Source organism: Poecile atricapillus, chromosome 11 (genome assembly GCF_030490865.1).
Source record: "Poecile atricapillus isolate bPoeAtr1 chromosome 11, bPoeAtr1.hap1, whole genome shotgun sequence".
NCBI lineage: Eukaryota > Metazoa > Chordata > Aves > Passeriformes > Paridae > Poecile > Poecile atricapillus.
The window spans coordinates 12,127,833-12,152,649 of NC_081259.1; the positions used below are offsets into that span (position 1 = coordinate 12,127,833).

At 38.0% G+C, this 24,817-nt stretch overlaps 1 protein-coding gene across 1 annotated transcript in view; it reads right to left on the reverse strand.

Annotated features, from left to right (window-relative positions):
• Positions 1 to 263: 263 nt before the first annotated feature.
• MYO5C (myosin VC) overlaps positions 264 to 24,817 on the reverse strand; it is a 33,274-nt gene continuing 8,720 nt past the window's right edge. The window contains exons 10-41 of the mRNA XM_058846613.1: positions 24,546 to 24,811; positions 24,032 to 24,113; positions 23,562 to 23,702; positions 22,767 to 22,892; positions 22,080 to 22,163; positions 21,088 to 21,222; positions 20,655 to 20,752; positions 19,100 to 19,186; positions 18,904 to 19,015; positions 17,777 to 17,988; positions 16,987 to 17,152; positions 16,493 to 16,639; positions 15,778 to 15,942; positions 15,450 to 15,543; positions 14,823 to 14,886; positions 13,479 to 13,659; positions 12,822 to 12,915; positions 11,993 to 12,056; positions 11,825 to 11,905; positions 11,258 to 11,438; positions 10,329 to 10,423; positions 9,693 to 9,755; positions 9,330 to 9,489; positions 8,990 to 9,077; positions 8,194 to 8,289; positions 7,106 to 7,260; positions 5,911 to 6,000; positions 4,598 to 4,748; positions 3,958 to 4,240; positions 2,759 to 2,933; positions 2,154 to 2,234; positions 264 to 1,897 (exon numbers count right to left, since the gene is read on the reverse strand). Coding sequence (XP_058702596.1) covers positions 1,745 to 1,897; positions 2,154 to 2,234; positions 2,759 to 2,933; positions 3,958 to 4,240; positions 4,598 to 4,748; positions 5,911 to 6,000; positions 7,106 to 7,260; positions 8,194 to 8,289; positions 8,990 to 9,077; positions 9,330 to 9,489; positions 9,693 to 9,755; positions 10,329 to 10,423; positions 11,258 to 11,438; positions 11,825 to 11,905; positions 11,993 to 12,056; positions 12,822 to 12,915; positions 13,479 to 13,659; positions 14,823 to 14,886; positions 15,450 to 15,543; positions 15,778 to 15,942; positions 16,493 to 16,639; positions 16,987 to 17,152; positions 17,777 to 17,988; positions 18,904 to 19,015; positions 19,100 to 19,186; positions 20,655 to 20,752; positions 21,088 to 21,222; positions 22,080 to 22,163; positions 22,767 to 22,892; positions 23,562 to 23,702; positions 24,032 to 24,113; positions 24,546 to 24,811 — 4,170 coding nt within the window. The 3' untranslated portion in view covers positions 264 to 1,744. The remainder of the gene's footprint in view (positions 1,898 to 2,153; positions 2,235 to 2,758; positions 2,934 to 3,957; positions 4,241 to 4,597; positions 4,749 to 5,910; positions 6,001 to 7,105; positions 7,261 to 8,193; positions 8,290 to 8,989; positions 9,078 to 9,329; positions 9,490 to 9,692; positions 9,756 to 10,328; positions 10,424 to 11,257; positions 11,439 to 11,824; positions 11,906 to 11,992; positions 12,057 to 12,821; positions 12,916 to 13,478; positions 13,660 to 14,822; positions 14,887 to 15,449; positions 15,544 to 15,777; positions 15,943 to 16,492; positions 16,640 to 16,986; positions 17,153 to 17,776; positions 17,989 to 18,903; positions 19,016 to 19,099; positions 19,187 to 20,654; positions 20,753 to 21,087; positions 21,223 to 22,079; positions 22,164 to 22,766; positions 22,893 to 23,561; positions 23,703 to 24,031; positions 24,114 to 24,545; positions 24,812 to 24,817) is intronic.

Genomic DNA, 24,817 nt, shown 5'->3' on the forward strand with positions numbered 1-24,817 from the left:
ACTATTTCTAGATTGCTTCCATTAAACTATTTCCAGAAATTCATGAGGAGCCAAGGACAGCACACAATGCTGACAGGAAGATACAAAATGTTACGGCAAAGCAACTAAATTAAATAAATGTTTATGGTGCAATGCAAGACTGACAGCACTCACAAATGTTCACATAGTTCCAAGTAATTTCTTTCAAACGATTCCACACTGAAAACTTAATTATTGCATCACACAAAGAACTACAAATTGAGTAAAAACTACTTTATTTAATATGTTAAAATACAAGTCTACCTACATGTGTGATCTTTTTGTACAGCTTTTATTATTATTGAAAAAAACCACAAAATGTTTCCTTCATATATTTTGACTATATCTCTGTGGAGGAATATGACACTGTACATGGTAAGCACCAACAACACTAAATAGCAAGAATTCTCTCTTTATACTTACAGACTTTGTGAAATTAAACAAGAAGTACTAACACTGTAGTAATAATAATAAAAAAAATCAAAGAAATTGTTCCTTAAATTAATTCATTATAATCCCTTAACTATTTCAGAGTTTTAGTATTTGATTTTAATAACTATAGCTAAAAAAGTAGCTAGAAACCCAGCATTAGTTACCTGTTTATGGACAGTCACCCTTGTGGTGAGGTAAATGCTATTTCCCCTATTGTTCTGACAGGGTCCAGAACTAAATAAAGTTACTGTTTTACTCTCTGACCACAGGGTGAAGGCTGAACAAAGCAGAAAGGAGACCATTTCTGCATTTCAGGATCCTGCAACTGAAATTACGTAAGTAAAGGTGAAATGTAAGGAATTAAGCTTGGTTTATCATTAACACCAGACCACAGTTGCTGCATCTGCTCCTGTTCAATCTCTGGGCTGGAGAGAAACCAGCAAAACGAGAAAGGCAGAAAGGTGATGTGAGCATACTCAGTGTATATTCTGGAATCCATTGCACTGCAGAACCAAACCAGGAGATGACTCCTGTCTTTCAGAGAGCCAAGCTTGTAATTCAAACCTGGATCATAGCATGAATTTTATATCTAACTTTTCTATTACAATATTGAATCCAAACTTGTCACTGTAGAGAACAAAACTGAAACCTGTCTCCAAGGAGAGCATCTGAGTCCTTGCTCTGGCTGAAGAGCTGTGTAGAGTTCCAGAGTTGCAATAAAAGCACTCAGAGAGCCAAGCCTGCCTGCCTGCCTACAAAAAGACATTGTGGGTTTGTAACAGCCATTCTCTTAGATTGATCTCAGTTCCCCTGTGCACAGAAAGGTGAAAGCAGTCTCAAACAGATCCAGTATATCAAGGCAAGGAATAGAATTGCCTTGGGAAGAAAAAAAACCCCTCTCATTACAGGAAGTGAAGGCAAGGAAAATTGTAAAGCACTAACATCTATCACACGCCAGTCTTCCCCTCTGACTGCTGCTGACAGGGCAGCAATGTAAACTTGTCAGATAAATGCTTCTCTTGTCAGGTTTGGACTAAAAACTCTATGGTAAGCTTTGTGTCTAGGTGATGATATAAAGTTATTCTTGTAGGACTGAAATGAAGGAAGAAGAGTAAGAAAAGGGAGAAGGAAATAAGTCAAAATTACTCCTACTGTTCAAGTCTTGACCGAAGAACAAGTTTTTAACAGCTTAATTCACTGCATGCTGCCATACTATCCACCAGCTGGTGAAATGAACCATGAAAGTCTGCTGTCTTTATAGAGCCTCTGAGGAAACACCAATTCACTGGTTTTATTAAACCCTCGTGAGAAAGCCAAGTTTGAAGCTGCTGGGGACTTGTATCAGTTCCAAAGCATGTGGAGAGGGGGTGAAAGGAAACGTCACTTGAAAGAGATGCTTGGTATCAAGCATCAGCTGTGGAACGTCCTCACGGTTGTTTAGCATAGCCTGAAATCAGAACAGAAATGGTGAAAACAATCAATTAAGAATCAAAGCAAAGCCAGTACATTGCTTTCTTCCCATTGCAAATCTTCCTTTTCCATGATGTTAAGCAGATTTACTTGCATCACTTTCAAGTGTCTAGAAGACGAGCAACTTAGTAATAATGTGATGTAAAGGTCAAGTACAACTATAAAGCATCAAAACTGGTGTGTATGGAGTATCCTGTAAGCTGGATATTACAAACAGCAGTTGCAGCTCTTACCTGGACTTTGCGAACAAATGATGGAGTCACTCTTTTCTCAAAGTCATCTATCGGAGTGTATGAGTTCAGGATCTTAACTATCTGCACAAATTACAAAGGACTATTTTAGTGTGTCATAAAAAGGGAGAAGACAGAAAGAAGAAAGCATTATTATGACATTCTTACTGATATTTAATTAAAGTTTCAGTAAAATGTTTTACAGTAAAGAGAGAATTTTGACTTGTCACCTACTGAGTTGTTACATATATGATGATTGTTATGATTAATTTTCAGAGGTGTCAGAAGGATCAAGGAGATGTAGAAAAAGCTGAATTGATTAGGGGGAAGCAATGAAAAACCCCCTGTGACATACTAAAAAAAAATACATTGTGGAGCAAAAATGTGGGATACAACAAAGCAGGGAAGCATTCACCATGGGAGCAGTTGAAATGCCCAAAACAATCAGGAATAAGGAGTTAAAATTCCAATTTAACAAGTGATGATGTGGATTGCTGAGGAATGCTACTTTTATGAAATGGAAGTCCAATGGCTTTCTTCAACTAATTATTTTAGGTAGCTGAGATTCTGCAATCAGTTCTGCCAGAAGGAAACAGATGGTTCATTACCTGCACAGTAGAAAGAGATGTGCAGTGTTCACATATTTCTTTGGCATCATCATCTGTGATCTTTTTAACCTGAAGGAGCCAGGCTGCTTGAGACAAGGGCTCCAAAGTTTCTTTGGCATTGCTGCTTTGAAGATTCTTGTCCTTAAGCCATTCTTCCAAGTAGCTGATATTACATCTGGGTTAAACCATGGACAAAGAACAGAAATGTCAGGTTCCCCTTGACAAGCAAGTTACTTTGAAGACTGCTCAAGAAGAAACACTGTTCTAATGTTGTGTTCAAATTAATACATTTTAGTTAAAAACAACACCTGCAGATCATAAAAATCAAGCAATTAATAGCTTATTGAACTATAAATTAAATGCTTTGAACATTTCAATTTTTGTCTTCACTTTCTATTTCTTAAAGCTTGGCTAATAGAAAGTGAGTTATTAGTTTAGCTGTTTCCATTAAAATTACTAATATATACTGGCATTGTCTACTGCACTGTATGGCATTAAAACACTTATTTACTACTGAGCATGTACAGGAAATGAGAACAATCTTTGCTGTTACAAAGCAGGGCCAAGCCTATAACTGATGACCAGCTTTCTTCTAGTAATGTTCCCAGATGGGCCAAGATTTTACTGATTTTCCTTCACTCGAGTCAGCAGACTGACTCATGGAGAAGAAATGCACTGCTTCTTCTGCAAAACACTTAAGAGCATGCAGACAATTAGGGGCATGTTTCCTTGATGCTTGCAACAAGAGAGATGATGCTCAGACTATGGGCTCCAAGGCTGCCTCTCAGCGCCTGTCTCGTCACAGAGCATGAAACATGCAAGTCAGCTTTTGTATCTCTGCCAGCCCTGGGACACTGCACCTGTTCACTGCAGTAAGAAAGAATTAAAAATACTGATGGTCACATCACGGATGAGCTAGCACGGAAAGAATCCCAACCATGTCTGACTGTAAGCTTCAGACTGTAATTTTCTCTGCCTTTTCCTCCACTTGTGTTTCCATGGAAAGAACAATTTATAGTTGGCCCATGTTGAGAAAGCTCAGCCCAAAATGCAAAGATTTGTTTTTCCAAAAGAATAAAAAACAATTAGCTACTTCCAGCAGAACGGTCACAGAACATCCAGTGACTTCGAGGTAAAGGACATTACATACAAGTGTCAAAAATTATTTCTCAAGCTTCTAGGAACTTTTCTGGCTTTACCTTATCTGCATTCCTTTTCTACAGGAGCACATGTCCTTGCGGAGGAAGAGACTATTGAGGGTGACAGCTCCAATCAGAAAGAAAAGCTGCTTCACTGCCTGCTTTAGGAGCTCAGAGTCCAAGCCATTCTGACACATAGTGCTATAAAAATAGCTGAGCTGCTGCAGGATAGAGGTCATAGTGTAGGTATCCGTATCATCTATACTAGAAGAACGTTTACGGAACCCTGTAGGTTTCAAGCCAGAAATTCCTTGAAGACTTTCATATTCCAGCATGCCTGGTACTGAAATACAACAGAAAATAACTGATAAAATCAAAATTCCTGAGGTTCCTTTCAGTTACATTCATTGTTGAACAAAACCTACTTTCAGGGTATTTGAGAAGTTAATTGATACGAGAAAAATAAGGTACTAACAAAGACTTCTGGAGCACACAAGCTTTAAAAAGCCTTTTATTTTTGTATGATGTTGCTCAGATTCACAGCATTATCCTCCACTAGGAAGTTTTGAGGAAAAAGTCTGGAAATATCCTATCCATAAATACCAGGAGAAAGGAGTCAGTCCCACCCTCTGCCTCCCTGTATAAGCTTTCTTCATACACTTCACAAGCCACATCTAGGTCCTGTTGGATGTTGTCTTACCAATCATGTGCTGAATGTTGTTCTCCATTACAATAATAAATTGGTGATATATTCGAATGGCCAAATCACTGAGAATTTGTCTGTATTCTGAGAGATCAAAATGCTTCAAACAGTTCTTATTCTGACGTGCAGTGTTATACTTCATGAACTCCTACAAGTGAGTTGTAAATAGAATTAGAAATCACATAATGTGGTAATTATAAAATGTGTTGGAGTTACTCATTCCATCTCTGGCTGAGCACAGTCTCAGAATGAGTCAAAGCTACAGCTAATTTCAATGGATGCTTCCTGTACTTCATTTTCCAGTTTATGCTGACGTTTGCTCTGCTCCTAAAGCCAAAGGAAATGCATAGATGTCAATGAACTTTGGAGCAATTCCTAGATCTCTTAAAGAGAAAGCAAACTTTCCCTGTTCTCCTGTCATCCCTCCTGCCCCAACCCCCTAAAAAAAACCCACCAAAAAAACACAACAATGTAGTTGTTTCAACTCTGATGGCAAACAGAAAACTTTACACTGTATTGCTGCAAAGGGATATTATTTTTGGACTTTTCATTAGCAAAGTTCTGACTTCAAAAGTCTACTCTGAACGCTAACCTTTGTGAGGTATTTAATATTCATTAGAATGTAGATTAAAAGTAAATTCTGGATCCCGAGCTTTCCCTACTGCTGCAACCCCAATCACAGAGTGTTGGAAATGAAGTTTGGCAGGTTTGGGTTCTGTGTGACCCCGGTGTGGCCTCGAGAGGGAATGTCTCTAACCCCAGTACAGGCCACCCAAGTCTATAAAACCCCATTAAAAACACAGTAAGAGTTTCTAACTGAAAAGATTTAAAAGAAACTTGAATCTCAGGGTGAGATTTAGCTTAAACAAGCAAGTGAAATAAGGGAAAAACCTGAACAGTTCATTGTTTTGCTCCTTTCCAGAGGTTTTCTTCTATTTTGGTAGCAGTAAGTATTTGAATGGCCCTAATTATAAAATAGTAAAGCTGTTTTATATATATACCCAGCCAGGTATCTGAAGTCCAGCTCAATTTAAACTCATGTGGAAAGATTCAAATTAAGTAGCAGTTTCCATGCCATGGCTTTAACCTCCTTTAGCACTTTGATGTTTCCTTCATTTCCCTTGATCTATTAACTCTATACTGTCCTATTATTTGTATAAGACACATAACACCACTGAAGAGCAATGTGAATATATAAATACCTGTAAGAAACACCAGTGAGCTGGTGAATAGTTATTAATTAATGCTATTCTAAATTCCAATTAAAATCTGTCAAAAGTAATGAAATTATTTTATGAAATCAATCCTACCTCTTCCCCGCTGTACTGCTTCAAACAGTTAAGGAAATAATATGTATTGGAAAGCCAAAAGGACAACATCTCAAAGTCTTCTGAATGTTCCTGAAAATGGTAAGTAAAGCAGTCTTATTATGCTATTGTCTCATGAAGTTAGTTCAATAATTAAACTTAAGACCATTACAGCAGTGGTAGAACAGACCCCTTCTGTATCAGAAGGAGCAGAGAGCATCTGTAAGGTGCTGAACAAATCCTGCTCTGTTTTCAGACCAACACATAGCAAAGATCCCTCTTTTGCTGGGTAAATAGTGCTTAAGTATTCTTATGTGACAGGCTAAATAATAAACTTGAACAAACAGTTTTACAATTCCTATGGATATCTAGTGTGCTGGAGAGCTTCCTGCAAAGAAACATGAACAACATCTGCATTCACAAATGAAACTGAACTACATATAAACACGGTTCTATCTATCTCTTATTTTTATTAGCTGAGTAAACACAAGCTTCTCTAAAGGATAAACTGTGCTATAAATTTATTTGTGTGCAAACTTACAGGCATTGTCAGTACAACATGTTCAACTGCATAAACCACAGTCCATTCCTCCTGTGCTTCCTCCCTGTGTCTGCTGTTTCATTCCATTGTAAGTCCCTAATATAGCATTCACAGAGCTGCATTTGTTATGTATACAGCATAGCAATTTTTGCTTATCATTTAATTTTGTACACTGGCTGGCAGTTTGATTTTAATTGTTTGGGTTCTAGTGCTGCGGTACAGGTGACATGCTGAATTACACCAGCAGCCAAGCAGTGCAAAAACCTCTTCAGAGTCCACTACCAACTTGCTGCCAGACATAGCAGCCTTCATTTCTGTCCCTCTGACTTTCACCTGTGCTGAAAGCACAGGTGCACTTCACCTAATTAGCTACTCATAGTAAAACGTAAAATACTTTAAATTATTTTGTCAACAACATCTTCAGATAAATATAATTTATGTTAATGCATTCTGTGGATTCCACGTTCAGCACAGCAGAACCTTACCTGGAGACTTTACAGGGATGCTACTACAAAGCTCAAAAAGAATGTCACTAATGATTGTCATTCCCTTCTAGGAATATCAGCACATGGAAGTGCTGGCATTTCCCAGGTACCACGCATGCCTTTTGTTAAAAATCAGAAAGTACAGTACAGTTCAATCAAAGGTAGCTCCTACCTTAACAACCTGTTTGATGCCATCAATGGTTACATTCATGAAGGACTTGAGCATGTCAGCATTGTTCAGGTAATCTGCATACCTCACACACATGAACAGGATGTGAGCTGGAAGGCCAGGTATCATATTAACTACAACTCCACGTGGCTTTAAATCTGCAGAGAGGAGAGTCATCTGGTTTGTTATGTAAAAATCCAATTTTCAATGTATCAAGCACCATGCTGTTCCTTTCTGGAGTGACCAGTCACTTTATAAGTAATTTACTGGTGAATCGCTTGTTTCTGAAAACTTCTGTAATGGTATTGCTCACATGTGAGTATTAATTATATTTTCCTGAGGGTTAGAAAAGTATAGTAGCGAATTCTAAGGTCCAGCATAGGCTATGCCAGGCAGGACAACTTCAAAAAGCAAATTACATTTAACTACCCACTGGATACACCACTAAATTCCAGCGTTGCTTAAGGCCACACCTTTGTTCACAAAAATACATTCACAATGAGAAGGAGGTGAGAAGAAAAGGTAGGTGTTGTTGATTGAATAATGGTACAAATGTACATGGAAAATTTGTCAATTTCACTACTAATTGTAAGCTAATGAGAAAAGCTAGTTTGGCAGCAAGACTGATGCTGTAAAGTAGCTCAGATGAAGGACAAAATCCTTCTACAAGAGAAACATGCAGTACAGTTCCTTTCAGTGAAAGGAAGACATGGAAAGGACAGACAGAAGAGTAATCATCACACATGGATAGAAGCACAGTGACTTACAGACTTAGTAGATGACCAGGAGGAAAGTAAATTCAAGTCCCTGGTGTGGTCTTGAGATTTATAGCTTTAGAGGTGGATAAATGGTAAGAAAGATTATGGTGTCAGCATTATGTAGAGAAAGAATAAGAGAAGTTATTTTTACACAGATAAAGTACTTCTGTACTTGAAATGTCTGGCACTGGAAAGAGAGCAATACAGAGCTTTCAAATTGTATTGGTGGTTAGAGAATGAGAGAAAAGGCAACTTTGAATATAAGTGAAATATGGTGCCTTGTAGCTTTTGTTACAGCGTACTGTCGATGACATTAAAGTTTTACTAAAATACCGAGGATCAGATTTTGAATGATCCTTTCTTCATCCTCTTTTTTGTACTCCATCATTCCAATGTACTCTTTGGGCACAGTGGGCACGTGGGCTTCAGCTGTCAAACACAAAAGAACTGTTACTTCCAGGTTAGTGGTTAAGCTGATGGTCACATTAGAACAAACTACTGGAGAAAAGCAGTTTTCTCTGTAATAGAGGACACTATAGTGTCCACACTAATGTTCTTATCTTATGGCTCCAAGCATTATGAGTTAAGTAACATTCATATTATTCATGAATAGCTTCACTGGACTCAGTGGGATTACTTGCAGTAATAAGAAAAGCAAACAGCAAGGTTACACCTCTACATTAGACAACTCTGCAGTGTTTTTGAGAGTATCCTGTAGTGAGGAACTACTTTGTCTACAAGGGCTTTGTACAGACTAACTTCACATCAGGAACCACCTGCCACTTGAAGGCTCACAGGGGAGGTCCTTGTCAGATGCAGAACTCACACTGTTGGTTGGGAGAGCTTGTGTGAGGGTGTGCATGAACTGCTGTTGGCAGCACATTATCCCTCTGCCTCCACCTCTATCACAAAGACCAGGTCCCCTGAGTGCCTATGATTTAGCAGGGGGAAAACCAAACAAACCAGGACAGGACTTTCATGTAATTTATGTTGATGATTCCCCTGGCACATCTTTCTGAGGTATTAAATTTCTATCTCCACCCCAAACTCCACCTTTTTAAAAATATATTTTTTCTTCAGACACCAGTCAAAGCTATTAAACAAAATAAATCACAGAATAATATCTTACCTTTTTCAATAGTCTTGGTCAGAGTTTTGATCTGATCCTCTAATTTTTTTATTATTCTGTCTTTCATGTCCAGCTTTTCTTCAAGATCCTGTAATAATCCAAGTCAGTGAATTCAGAGTAAACACAGTCAGAAAACATTTTCTACTGCTCCATGTAATTGCCACAATTAAAGTGCACTATGATGTGCTCCTACTTATATTTGCTGGAAGAAACGCCTTCATATCTCTTTTTCTCCCTCAATTAATTGAAGAAATATCCTATCATACCACAAAATCATAATTTCATTCTTTTTATTCTGCATTTCAGGTACAGTTTCTTAATGACAATTTCATTTCCTCACCATGTTTTCCACAGCAAGTCGATTTGTCACTTGCTTTATCTGGCTTTGTACTTCATCCTGGACTTCATCATCCATCAAACCATTGCTCAGCCCCTCAATTCCTTGGGTTGTGTCCTTCAGGCTCTCTTTTATGTCTCCTTCATTCTGGGCCTCAGTAGTTCTAAAAGTAGATAAGAAGTCTTGTTTCTTAATCTTTTGTGAAAGCACAGTCAGATCATACTAGTCCATTAGTTATTAACTGCACAAAACACTCTAAGGCAAGTATCACTCTTAAGAGGAATGCAATACTTTTAAGGTTTAAGTGACTCTGTTCCCACAGCTTATAGTGACTACATTTCTTATAAAAAAATAATTAAAAATTACCGTCTTTGTGTCCTGTCCCGTTCTAGCTCATAGTGCAGCCGATTTGACACCTCTTCCATTTTTTTCAATAATAAATGGCAACAAAACCCAAAACAAAGCAGAAACAACAAAATCAAAGGTATTTAATATTCAGTACTAGTATTCAGTAACTCTTACACTCATAATTTTGTTTCACCTAATGAAATTGAATGACCTGCCAGATAATGTGTCAGGGAAATATGTGACTACTCTATACCACACAGAAAATTGTATGGGATGAGGAATTTTGATACTACTAACTTCTTGCAGTTGGCAGTAAAATCACTCATAAATTTTAAATCAGTTTAAATCCAAAGGGCATATTCCATTCCATATTCTTAGCAGAGCCCTATGGAGGCTTTCAAACCATAGAACTGAATGACCTCAAAAAGGAAAAAAAACCCACACATTTGCATGTATATTATTCTTTAAGAAGAGATATAAGCTATACACCACATTTTTTCATTGCCTTTCTTTCATTTTGCTAATAAGAAAGTAAGTAATAAGGCAATAGAGTAGTCATGGAATATTAATTCAGCTTTTGAAAGTTCAGTTCCAGGGAATGAATCAAACTCATGTCAAACAACTGAAAGACTGGGGACCATAGTGGGACCATTACCTTTCAACTTCACGGTCTGCTCTTGAAGACGGTTTTCAAGATCTAATTTTTGATTTTCAAGTTCAGCAACTTGCTGCTTAAGGTCTGGGATTACCTTTTTGAGAAAAAGGAAATTGGTGTATTTCAGCACCTTCCTTCTTTTCAAATCCCTGCAGTAGTTCCTAAGTCACCCCAAAACCCTCAACTGCAAGTATTCCAAGCCAGAGAGAGGCTCTGGGGGGTGCTGCTGCCTGCTTGCCTGATTTGTTTAACTTTTCTGGAGGCACTTGCTGCTGGCCACTCTTAAAAACTAAATACTGAGTCCTGCGGAATTGTTGGACTGTCTCACTACTACCATTGTTCTGTTCCAGTTTAAAGGAAATCACACTGTGGCTTTAATTTCCCCAGTTCAATTAACAGTGAAAAAAGCCCCCTCTACATTCCATAAAACAATTTAAAAAAAAATAATATCATAAATAACTTTCCCTTTAATTTTCAATTTAGGTGACTTTTTTTGAAAACATTTTTTGATTATTTTTCAGAAAAATGATATGGCATATGCTATCTTCTGGAACAACATCAGTTCCTTGTGCCAGACAGTTTTGCACAGTTGTCAGGCTCTCCAGCCGCAGCAGGTTCTGAAATGTGCAGCTGCCCTCTGCTGGGGAGAGCCTCAGAACTTTGAGGAGGCTTCTGAGAAAAATCTCAGCTCAGGTTTATGCAAATGAAAAGGCAAAGAGTCTCTGTGAGGCTGGCCCAGCGAGCTGCACACTCAGACAGTGGATGTGGCTGTCTCCTTACACACCAGCCCAGCAGGCAGGACAGAGCCTTAGGGAGGTGTCATCTCATATGGCCTCCTTTGTTTGAGCCTTGAGATTTCAAAGACATGAGCACAATATTTTGAGTGCCACAGACACTTCTGGGTTGTACCTCTACACCTGGACCTTACCAGATTTTCTGAAGTTAGCCTGCTAACTTCAAGCCGAATGCCATCATTTATGTCATTTTCCTCTCGGAATAATTTCTGTAGATGATTAATATCTTGACTAAGATGTTCAACTTTAAAGTTCAAACCTTCAATCTCCTTCTCATATATCTCCTTCTGAGACTGGAAATGGCTTTCCAATACTCTGTTAAAACAAAAGGGAGAAAGAACATGGCAGATATAGAATGACCTTGATTAAACGGGTCAAATTTAATACAAAGTGAAAACAAAGTACTGTGATTAACACAGAGATATTCCATTACATCACCTGTGCATTCAAGGAGTTGAAAGTTATGCATGATATCACAGAGGAAACACATTTCCCTGACTGACACATACACACATCTCACTGGCTTGGTAGAAGTGTATTCAACTGATTTTAAACTGCTCAGCTCATCATATAATGTAGTGTCTGTTCATTTCCTTAACAGAAGTTCAGTATTACACTGTAAAATTTGCTACCACTGATCTTTCCATTTATCTTCTAGATCACAGCTTTGAGTTCTGGAAACAACAAAGAACTGAACTAACCTTGTGGCTTTTTTCAAGCCCTCGTAAGCAAACCACAGTTCTCCATCCTCATTTAAGTGCTCCAGATCCTCTGTAGAGAGTCTAGAATGCAATGCAGAACCATTAGTGTGCAGATGACCATAATGCATTTTTTAAAGCTTTTTTGAAGATGTCTCAGAACAAAATTACCTGCTTCTTACATCTTCAAAATCATAACTTTCAAGAAGCTGCTTTGTAACTTCTGACATCTTTTCTGGAAAAAAAAAAAAAAGTTTCTAAAATCATTATTTTCTCTGCATGTTTCATTATAAAGATCAAACCATCCTCTTCCTAAATCTACAAGGCTCTTTCCTGGTGCTCAGTGAATACATCTGATTTACCACAGCAATACCATGAGGGACTTGGTTTGACTTTGGGATGTGTAGGAGCATTAGGTGGATGTACCACCAATACTGGGTTTTTTTCTAAACTTTTAATGCAAAGTTACATCTTTCTGGTCTGAATCTGGGCAGCTCCTAGAGTTGTATAGATGACTGCTAGTTCCTACATTAAATGTTGCAAATACAGGTTTGCTCTATGACATTATTATCATTAAACAAAGTTCACAATAGTAGTGCTTCTTAACTACGTTTTTCCAAAGAGAACCCAACTCAGCAAGGTATTTAAGTATATTTGACATTATTGGACCTAGGACAAAGGACAGGATAAATGAAAAACTAGATAATGTATTGTTTACACATTTTTGGGTCACTTGTTAAGCTCTAAGTGAAGTTTAAATCATTAGTATTTATTTCTAAACACAAAGGTGAAATGTCTGAATTCAGTTTCCTCAAAGGGGTACCCCAGATCTCAGTATTCAGTGACCACTTTGTAAAACTGCATATATATGTATGAATGGAATGAAATCACCATGGGATGGGAAAGAGAACTGGAATTTTGTCATAGCTGACACTGAAGAGCTCAGTTTAGCCTGGCCTGGCTCACACTGCAGTTAGGAATTCTCTGGTGTGTAACTTACCCCTCAATTCTCGCTTCTGTGAGTGGGCCTGCTTCTCAGCATCCAATTTTTGTGTCTGAAGCAGCTCAATTTCCTTTTGCAACTCAGGTATTTTCTGAATCAGACAGAAATCATATACTGAGACAAGGAGTGGATGACAAGGGCTGAGTATCAGTTAAATCATAATTATAATTAAGAACAAGTTAATATGGCGAAAAGCTTAAAATGCCTTGTGTTTAAAGCACCTGGTTCTCAGGCATCAGAGCATAACAGTAATGTGATGAACTGAAAAAAATATGTTTGTGCCATGGAATTGACTCAGAGGAAAAAAAAGTGACTTTGCACTATTTTAAGGTTCAGTTTATAAACTACATATATGAAAAACGCCCTGAGAAACGAATACTTTCTGAGAAAAAGGAAAAAACCTCTATATTTAAATTTATAAATATTCAAGTACAATTACTCTTGAAAACATGCACTTCTGTGAGCAGTAACTTGCACTGTCTACATGAAAACAACGCAATAGGAATGTATCAAATACAGCTTATTAACTACAGCTTCTTCTAAAAATGGACTGGAAAGAAATAAATTAGTGAAGGTAATCTTGAAACAAAACATGCACATTCTCCACTTGCTTTATCTAGCAAAGACTCCAAAATTAAATGTGTCATGCTTCACCTGTGCTTGTTTTGTAAGCTGTCCTACTTCCATTTTCAAGCCATCCTGAATGATAATTTCTTGCTGAATTTGTTGCTGCAGCTGAGTTTTTTCTTCTTTCAGAATCTTAATTTCTCCCTTGAGCAATTCAATCTCCTTTTCATAGTCCTGCTTCTGGTTTTGGAAATTTTTCTCAAGTATCCTAAAGAACACAATAAAAAGGTAATTTTATTCATCTACATTGGTAAACGAAGAAGTGGGCTTTGTTTTAGCTTTAATTTGAAGGACATGCTTTGTTGAAGAGCACCTAAATGAAGTATAATTACTTGAAAATGCTATCCTACATCCTCAGAACCCACCCACATAATGGATGATAATGGGAGGAGAACATTCCTGTATTTCCTTACAGATATCACAATGAAACTGGGATGGAATTCAAGGCAAAACTGAGCTTCTTCCACTCCAGGCCCATTCTCTAACTCTGTGTTAGCCACTGAGCAGCTTTCTGCTACACCCATGGCCAAGTCAGCACTGAAGAAGGACTCAGCAAAAGGAAGCCCTGTGTCCTTCTCAGTAAAACATTGCAGGAAAATTTCCATTTTCCACCAGTCCCAGCATCATGCAGATAATGAGCAAAGCAGAAAAACTAGCAGAAGTCCTCTTAATATAGTCTGAAGTTATTGGCAGCTGAAATCAGGCTGAGCTGGAGCACCACAGAGCTTCCAGCCCTCAGGAGCAGTAACTGATTGCTCTCTTCACACTTCAGAGAACAGCATTGCTCTGGCACTCAGGGTTCTCTGTCTTGCACTGGAAAAAAGTTACTGGGAAATGAACACTTGATCCGAGAGACGAATGCTGAAATCAATAGCCATCTGTTGATAAACGACAGCATATTTACTGCAAATTAAATGCCTAAGGGGGGAAAAAAGTTCTTTCCTTTATATTTTTAACGGAATGTCCTTTACAAACGCCTTTCCCTCACACTGAATCTTTCAATTCTGTCCTTTCATATTCACTTCACAGGAGTTCTGACTGGTGTAGCCATCAGCTGCTCTTCCACTCCTGACCAAATTCTGAGGACACCTCTGAAGAAACCACAATGATCAGAGTTGGCTTCCAGTACTCAGAGACACGTGGAAAGACAGCAAAAGCAAGAACAGTCTCATTTCCTGCATATGACTCACCCATAAACAAAAATGCGCTTTTCCTAAACTCTGCATGAAGCACTTCAGTACCAGCATTAATGCCCAAGAACACAGACAGATTCATAAATGATGTCAGCATAATATATTTGCAGGAGAAAGAAAAGTAGGGAAAGAGAAAAAACAAATGCTGTTCTTAAGAAATAAAATTCAGGTTACATACATTCGCTGGTTTTCTTCTTTTTGTACATCATTGAAGAGTTGCTGTGTGAGGTCATCCATTTTCTCTGTCAAAAAATATTTTAATATTTCAAAGACCTTCATGCAATTGTGTGTATTTATTAAAAAAACTTGACCACAGTGAGTTTTGTTTTAATAAGGAATCCTTGACATATTCTGAGGCTAAAATTACTCTCTCCAGTGACAAAAATTATCACAGTACATTTTACAAGTAATGCTATAGAAACAAAAGGATTCTGAAGCACAAAATTGTGCAATTATTCATCTAAAATATACTTGATCTCATGTGCTGCCTGTGTCCTTTGAAATTAGATTCCTAAAAATAGAGTATTAAAGGAAGCAAGGGTGAAGCTACACTTTGAAGGAATACATGTGTATGAAAAAGGAAACAGGAGAGCTTCTAGGATTGAAAGAAGAAATTTAATTTAACTATTAAATAAAAAGAATTTGCACACTTGTGCTACATACTAAGCAGGAGAAGGGCCAGCTCTCAATTTACTACAATTTCAGAATTTATATTGCATTTATTAGAACAAAAGTAATTTACTTTTGTTGAAAACCAGACATTACCACATTCTAACTCCTTTGAAACTCCCTTTAGTTATTGTACCTTTCATTTCCTCGGTTTTTTCTTGGAGTTTTATTTCCAAGGTCTCCTTCTGTTCTTGTAATTCTTTATTCTGATTCTCAAGTTTTAAGATTTTCTGTACACACATAAAGTAAGTAAAATATACAAAGTAAGTAAAATTACAAAGGAGGAGGAAATAGGTCACAGAAGATCTTACATTTTAAGAAGCAAATATGGACTCTTCCTTCCCTGCTGCCTCTCCCCAAAAGAGTATAGTTACTTAAAAACTCTCAAAACATGCATTTGATAAATCCAGTAACTGAAAACATTATTTAAAAACAAAAGCACACAGATGGCAGTTAAAATTTACCTGCTCACTGTCCTCTTTATATTTTTTCCCTTTCTCTTCATATGTTCTCTTTTGAGCAGTCAATTTTTCGAGTTCTGATTCAAGTTTCTGAATCGTATCCACGTCATTCATATGAGCTGAAGCCAGATTGGTCAATCGTTCCAGCAAACCATGATTTTCTCTACTCTACAATCAGCAGGACAGGATAGAAGAAAACAGAAAAATGCTCTGAAACTGTTCCATAGAACTTTAAAGGGAGCACCTGACCTACTTCTGCTCACCATCCCATATCAGTCATGATTATTCCAACCCAGGACTGTTTCCATCAATTAGATTAAAACTACCATTTTAAAGACTATTTGGCTGGAATGGCTCTCAATAAGCTGCAAAATAAACATAATGTTGAGCTCCCCAAAGTTACAAAACATGTCACACCAGAGCAGTATCTCACACATCCTCCACCCTAACACAAACAACCCCGTCCAGAGACTGGATGGACTTAAGAAACAGTAAAAAAACCCAAAAAGGTAATTGCAGACTCTTCTCATTTGCATAACTAACCCAAAAATACAAGGAAACCCTAGATGATTATTTCTACCCTGGGAGTAGTAAGTCTGGTGTTTATTCTAAAGGACCATAAGCCTTACATATTCTCTTGTCTTAATTCAACCCCTTTGACTATAGCAGATATGATTAAACAATTAGTACAAATCAGCAGCTGACTGCTTCCCCTCACCTGTTCTTCTATCTTTTTCTGCAGTTGCTGAACTCTGTATGAAAGCTGGATATTCAGCACAAAGCGCCGAATGTTCTGGAACCGGCGCCTGGCAAGCCACGCACGGGCATACTTCTGGAGGATCACAGCCTTCTGCTCCTCACGCATCTTTAAAAGAAAGTATTAACATCTGCCTGTAATTAGCACAATCCACATCAATTACAAGTCTGTGAGCCTACACACACCGGTGAGGACAATGCATCCCATGGAAATAACAAAACACTGAAATATCCAGGCTGCAGAAACATTTGAGCCACTGCAGTAATCACAGCATGTGGTCTGCATCCAACATAAACCAGACAGAGATCTTGCTAAAAAACCAGAAAAACAGCTGAAGATAGGAGAACCAGACAGGCAAAAGGTAAAGTATTAGGGATAATTGCCATTGTGTTCATCTTTTTTACAGAGCACGAGTTGTTTCCAGTTACTGAAATAAGAATTTTGATAGGCTGTACCTTCCGATACTTTTTTCTTGCTAGAAATCCTCTTGTGTAAGCTTGTATTGTTACAGCAGCCACATGGATGAGCTGGCAAAGCCTACGGACCAGGTAACCCCGACAGTATTTCTGAATAATTATAGCTGCCCATGTTTGCTTCAGATTTCTTGCAGTTATAGCTTGCCTTAATTCAAAAGACAATAAAATTTCCTTTAGTCACATTTGATTTCTCATGCTCATTGCATTGGTCGATCAAACTACAAACACACACACAAAAAAGAGGAGATATCAAGAACAGGCATCCATTATCAACAACAGAGCTCGTTCTTCAACCAAAGTGAAAAAGAGGGAGTTATCCAAAACTTTCAAGTGTGTCCACAAGCACTTGTTCTGATGGTCTCCTTATGAAAACCTCCAAGCCTACACAGGGCCATTTTTCAGTCTGCTTTGAGAATGCCTGGTGCACTTTCTTTACAGTGATTTGTCCATACTAATTTGTACACCCCTGATTTCCTCTCTGGCTCTGAAGCTCAGCAGAAAGCCCAGCTGGGACATCTATTATCAGCTAAGGACTGAGCTCACAGGCAGAGTGGCCACTGGGGAAGCTGGCAGACACCACTGGAAACTACTGGCGCAATTTTTCATACCAGCTGAGAGACTTGAACACGTTCAAGTTCGTAATTACAATCAACAGGAAATGGAAATACAACCTGAATTGCTCTTCCATAAAAACTACACTTGGGCATTAGCAGGCCCTCCTGTGTGCCTTCAGACACGCCAGGAGCGGGCAGGGAGCAGGCAGGAGTACCTCACGGTGCGCTGCCCGCGGAAATACTGCTGCACGGTGAGCGCTGCTCTCCTCATGCTCAGGAACCTCCTCCGCTGCAGCCAGCCCCGCACACGCTTCTGGATCAGGATGCACGCCTGCCTCAGCTTGTCTGAGCGCAGCTTCTCTAAGTAAGCAACCTGTCCCGCTCTGAAAAAAATTTTTGTTCTCCCAAACTGATACTGGTTATGATCCTGGAAAGAGAAAACAGTAGATATATTAAGTTTTTAGTTTATTTTTGTAGACCAGATATTCTCTTCCTTTTGCAAATTGTCACTTCAGGCAAGCTCTGCTTCAAGACATGATCTTCCTAAATGAGAACAGCCTCTCTGCCTGCTTTGCAGATAGGAGTAGGTAGGGGGGAAAACCCACTTAGCAGGAAAGACACAGAGAACTACATCAAAAGTTGTACACTCGTGATCTAAAATTAAAGGGAGGCTCTGGACTTATCATCAAGGCCTTAAAAGCAACCTCTTCACCTCCTCCTCCAAGTCTGGTTCCATGTGCTCAGCAGTACCTTTTGATGCATGCTTCTAGCCTGGAAGCAGTGAGCTGTGTGAGCAAAAACTCAAAGTGAGGCTGCTTTGAAGTTCCAGCTCTCCCCCTTGGCCTGTGCCAGAGCTACTCAGCAAGTGTGCCTGTGTTTGGAGTCCCACACCCCAAATCTGAACCCACTCCTGGTGTGCTGACCTGACTGGGACCAGCCTCACCACCACAGGCTCCTCTAACAAATAGAAGCAATGTGCAAAATAGCAAATTTTTGAACAGCTCTCCAATATGCTGCATTCCACCATCAAAATCCCTCTTGTGCTTGTAATACTTAACAAATGTACACCATTTACTGTTTACTGGTTTATAAAGACAGCACAACTTCCATTTTGCAAGTAACAATATTAAGCACAGAGTGGTTAAATTCTCTGTCTACATCATGATTGTCACAGCACAAGGTTACTGACCCACAAGCCTGTGTGCAGCACAGTAAATCAGGAAAGACAGTAATAAGGTAAATACCCTTCCTGTGTGAGGAGAGATACTACCCATGGCGAAAGAGACCTTTTATTTCTAATAGATGCTGTAATACATCTATTGGTTGGTGCAGACAAACCAACCTGGATCAGCCGCTGCAAAACAATCTTGCAAATCTGTTTCTTGTCATTTATGGAGAGCTCCTGCTGTGTCATAAGAATGCTGTAACGGCTGAAAAACTCAATGTATGTCCACCTGGAAAATTAGAAGTCAACAAATTAATTTAATTAGGACAACCAGGTATTTTTTTGGCACAGGGAAGGTCACAGCTATCCCTACCTGGACGGGTAGCTCTGAGCACTAATCCGAATAGTTTCCAAAACACCACATGCTCGCAGCTGCTGAGCAACTCTTTTGGAATCAAACCTAAAAGAAAAGCAGTGTTATGCTTTACATTGGTTTGGCATGCTGTAATAATTAGAACCATTCTACCAACTGGATTTGTATGTCTGCTCATAGGACACAAAGCTCTCTGCTTCCTATATAGTGTCTTACTCCATATCACATATTAAAAAGATAAATAAATACAAAAATCTGGGCTTTCTGTTTCTTTCTCAAAGCCAAAGGAAGACTGTATTTATTTCTCTCATTAAAATTCCTATTTCCTTTCAGTATTAACTGTGTCAGTTCATAGCAGTAAGTGGTAAAGAATAGCTCCAATCTTAACACAAAAAATACACAGAAATAAACCCCTTCAGGAACCCACTAGGAAGAATCTCCCCAGCTATTCTTTAGCCCATTCATTATGAATAAACCAGGATTTGCTCATTAATACCTGGATTCAAAATTACAAACACAAGGCATGGAAAGGCCCTTTCCTGCTCTGGACAGAGCTGGTATGTCCACAGAGCACACCACCAGTGTCAATTCAGTAGCAGCCAACAAACCCCTGTGTCTGGCAGATGACTACAGTGTTCTTTCAGAGGCTTATGGTGCACTTTTCTAGTCTAATTCTGACATATTTTTACATTATCCAAGCCATTTCTGCCCTCACTGCAGAATCATGAGAGCTCACTGCAGTGACAGTGATATAATATCATCAGTAAAGAGTTTTGCATAGAAAGATTTTGTCTGGCTACAAGAAAATGAACTAACACACTTAAAAGATTTAATTTAGAATCAAAGCTGGCCTTTTCCCTCCTACTCATGTATGATAAAGGCTTTAATTTTATTTGTCAGTGCACTGCCTGCCAGCTGGAATCTGTGGAAGACACCAGAGTGCTTCCACAGGTCTGCCCATAGAAGAGACCAACAGCTGCACCAAAGTCACTCCTACTCACAGGTTAGTGGTTATCAATCATAGGAATTATGAAAATTGTCTGTCACATATGACTGCATTAAAACATAAAAATTACATAAAAACTGGGGAAAAATCTGGGGCTGGGTTCAACACTGCTCACAGCTTTTCTGACTTCTAAAGCTCATTTAAATATTTCTGCAGACAAAAGGGAATTTGACAAAGAAAATGGCAGAGGTTTTTATTCTCTAAATATGAATTGGGGTTAATCTATACTGCATAAGGACAACACACCTATACAAAATATTCATCAGCTTAAACCAAAGGAGGACAACCTTTACCCTAAAAATGTTCTGATAAATACACAAGCATTGGTATCTAACTTGAAAAATATTAGGTTAAAGGATTTTTAAGGTAACAATAATGATACCTAAATATTCCATTTTTGAAGAAGATAATTTTTTTTTTCAAATTCAGCTGTCTGGAAAGGAAAACCACCCTCTGCATGGGAAGTTTCTCAACAATAAGAATTTAGCTTGCTGACACACCACTAGAGTGATACAGAAAACCACAACTGAGCACAACTAACATACTTACTCAAAAGGCAATTTCTCATCGTTTGGCTTTATGCATCTCACATAATGAGGAGTGGTTGCATTGAGTGTCACCATAAGTAAAGACAAAGAATTCCGGAACTAGAAAACACCAGACAGAAGAGTTTTCCTAATGAAACATTTCCAGTAAAAAGTCAAATCTTAGTCTTTTAATTATTTGATAGGTTTTGGCTGGACACTGAGAGATAGGATTTAGATCTTACATGCAGGAAATTGAAGACAGTGGCTGTACTAAACAGCCTCCTATATACAAAATAAACACACCTACTTATAGCCAGACCTGAAGCACTGCTCTGTGTCCCCTGCTGTCCTGAAAACCAGACAGTCCCCCATCAACAGTGACAGAATCCAGCCTCAGACTGCCCAGCATTTCCCAGAAAGTACAAACACCACGGAACAGCAGCTTTGTGCAGTACCTTACTGCCCACAGTCATCCGGAGCTGTTTGTTGGGTGATTTCAGAACAGGCCTGGCAGATTTGATGTTTATAGCTGAACTGAAAGGTGAAGCTGACACTGGACTGTCTTGAAAAAAATTTGCACACAGATGAAACTAAAAGTGTGGTGAAAGAACCAGAGTTAAACACTGTGTAACTGCAGCATCATTTTAATCAAAATTACATTTACTATAACATAAAATGCAAACCCCTTAATACTTAGGCCAGGTATTGCAGGATTTTGAACTGGGTATTTAAGCCACAAACAACAACTGAAAAAAGAGTTGCAATGATTCTGAGTCTACTGTGAAGCACTTACACATTTCACACACAAAACTCAACATCTGTGAGAGCAGCCTGCAAAAGCTACTTCAATATAAGCAAATACAGACATAAACACAGAGCAGAACTAAAAATAAGAGCACTTAAGGCTGTATTTTCACAATATGCAATTAAAATTAATATATTTTCAGGTCTGATTAATTTAGCTTCTTAAGAGTAATCCTGAAGTCTCAAGGCTCTGGACTTCAAAGGGACAAGCAGATGGGAAGTGGCAGGCACACATAAGACACCTGATGTTTCCTTTGCCCTGGCATTTTCTTAACCTCTTTTGAAGAACAAAGAAAGGCAGTTGTTAATGATAAACCACCTATCAAAGCTGCATGTAATGACTGCAGAAAAAAAAAGTTTTCAGTTATAAGGATTACAAAATGCTCTTTAAGGGAGAGATTAAAAAAAACAAAACAATATAACAAGCATAGTAAATGCACATATATGAAGAAAGTTGAACTGTGTTTTTTCATCTTGTATATTATTTGATGTTAAAAATATACACTTGTACAATATGGATAAAATTAACTTAGTCAACCTATTAAAAATCTTTGTATCAGAACAAATATTTTTAAATCAGATCTGAATTCATTCCAGTAAAATCAAGTATTCAGAAAATTAATCATTACTGTTGGACACAAACCTTGCTCTCTTTCAAGATTTCAATCAATACTTCATGTACTGTATCTCTGTTTTTTTCCAGAAATCCTTCACATTTATATTCTACCTGTGCAAACAGGTGAAATCATTAACTCTTCAGCAACACATAAACAAACAATTGGCAAAACAATAGTTTTTACTCTCCCAGCTGTGGTAGCCAAGAGCTGTTTATTAATCTCAAACATGACGGCTGAAACTCTGCTTTTCCCAGTTCCATTCTCTCAAGGTTACATGCATGCATCCTGCAAATTTAGGAGCAGGACAAACTGACAGAATCTAAATCCTTCTGCCTTCATTAGGAACTTCTTTCCTCCTTTCTACATTATTCTATGATTTTAAATCAAAAGACCAAAAAGGAATACTACATCTGAAATGTAAATAACTGAGACTGAAAGGTGTATGAGCTACAGCTCTAACTGTTCTATTTATACATTCTATTATTTTTCTGCTTTTTTATCCTCATGGTTTATTCCTATGCTCTCAAATTCATTATCTTCAGCACTTCTTACATTTAAATGGCATTTTACAGGCTGTATCACCAATAAATAAATAGTGTTATAGAAGTTCCAAACAGGTGTGGTTAATATTTCCTATTTCCTACATTTGGACTTTTTCTGAATGAGCTACTGCTAGAAATATGGGGAACAATACTGAGTTGTTTACACTTTACCTTATCAGCAAAGTGTTGAATGATGAAAGAAGTGTTTGACATCCTTGGCTTTTCAAAGAGCGCGTTTTTATTGACAAAATTATTATATAGCTTCTGAAGCCAGTTTTCATCTTTTCCATGAGGCAGCTGTAAGAACGAGAAGGGAAATCTCTTTAACAAACTCAGCTGGGCTGTTAGAAGCAGCAGAAATGCTGCCTGTCAGTCAACACCTGCTTAAATCCCCTCCAGTGAATTACAAGTCCTGATAACCAGTTTTTGTCACTTCAGACTCACCAGTGGCTCCCTGCAGCAAATCATTCTTGGAAAGAAGGTTGTATTAATCCACAAAGTTCCGTATCAAAAGTAGTGATTTGTGGACTAACTTGATTTTAAAAATATTGGTGGAAGAGAGTCCTGGAGACTGAGCAGTCCAAATTCCTGCTTGGAGCAAGACTACCAGCAGCAAAGTGCTGCCTGGGCTGCAGTTTGGGCAGGGAAAGGGATGAGGATCCCACTGCACCCCTGCTCCAGCCCTGCACTGCCCCCACAGGGGTGAACTCCACTTGCTGGATCACTTCCAGCTAAGCTCTGAGCTTTAGGTTCTCAATTCTTTAAGAGGAAAACAGAATAAGTAATTTACAGTCAAAACTGCCTATCAGAGGGCAAACATTAATATTCCTTCTCTGAAGAAAATGCTTCATTTCCCACTCAAAAGGGGAAAATATGGATTACAAGCCCCACCTGTAAAAATCAATAGAGTTGGGTTTTTTTATTGCTTTTTTTTTTTTTTTTTTTAATGAGCAAATATTAAATTACCAAGCATTCTTCATCCAGAAGTTCTAAAATTCCCATTTTAGCTTCAATTAGGTCAATGACAGGCTGGTTGTCATAAAAGTCTATTAAAGTCCATGGAATGTCTTCTTTCATATATTCTTCTTGTTCAAGTTTAAAGACATGCTGGATTTGCAAAAATTATGAAAACATAAAGAAGGTTACAGTTAAGGGAAAATAAATACAGTATGTGCATGTGCATAGTTGTTGTACATGTAAGATAGAAAAAAAATCTATTTTGGAGTATATTATATGTCTGTCTGTAAGAAAATAAACCTGGAAATTTTCATTTATATATATGCACATACCTATGTTTACATATAAAAATAAAATATTTTTATTTATTACTGGATAGTCACTATCCAGAAATATCCATCACACAAGCACAAATAGCATTTACTAATATCCACCCTGGAGCAAAATAGGATAAAGAACTGTAACAAAAAAGAACATACCAGGTTAAATTGCTGCTGTAGTTTTTCATTAGCATAATTAATACAAAATTGTTCAAAGCTGTTCACATCAAATGTTTCAAATCTGAAACACAATTCAAATAAGAAAAAAAATCCTTTGACATCAAAATCAAATGGCAGCATCCGTGAAAGTCTTTGGAGCAATCCCAATGTTTCTAAGGTAATTAACTAACGGTAAGACTAATGAAGATGCTAAGGAATTTCAAAACTTCTCTAGAAGCTAATGTTACCAGACATAACAAAACAAAAAAATACAGAGTTAAATCTAAAAGTATCATATCAGAAGTTAAATTTAAACCTCATTCACAAAAAAAAAAATATGGTATTTATAGTAGCAGAGGATTTCCATTAATCTGGATGCTAAAGAATTAATGCTAACTTACATGACCATGACCTTTTAGTAAAACAAACTCCTCCAAATTCATTACCAGCACAAAAAAGTTCCTTTTTGATCTACTCCAAAGAAAAGCCACTCCGTTTCCAGAGACACTCTTACCCATAAATATCCAAAACACCAATGAAAGTGTGTTGTTTGCCAGAGAACTGCAGAGCTTGGTTAATTCTTTCCACAATGAAGTCAAATAAATGAGAATAGATCTTCTTTGCCAGAGCATCCCTGGCGTTGACAGCCTGGGCCCTTGTCATTGGCTTTGTCACCGTCTCCGAGGTGGTGACAATCTTTCGGTGGCACAACCACCGGCACATTTTGTCACAGTTTACCTCCAGAAGCTCACAGAATATGCTGAGATGTTTATCTTCCATCTTTAA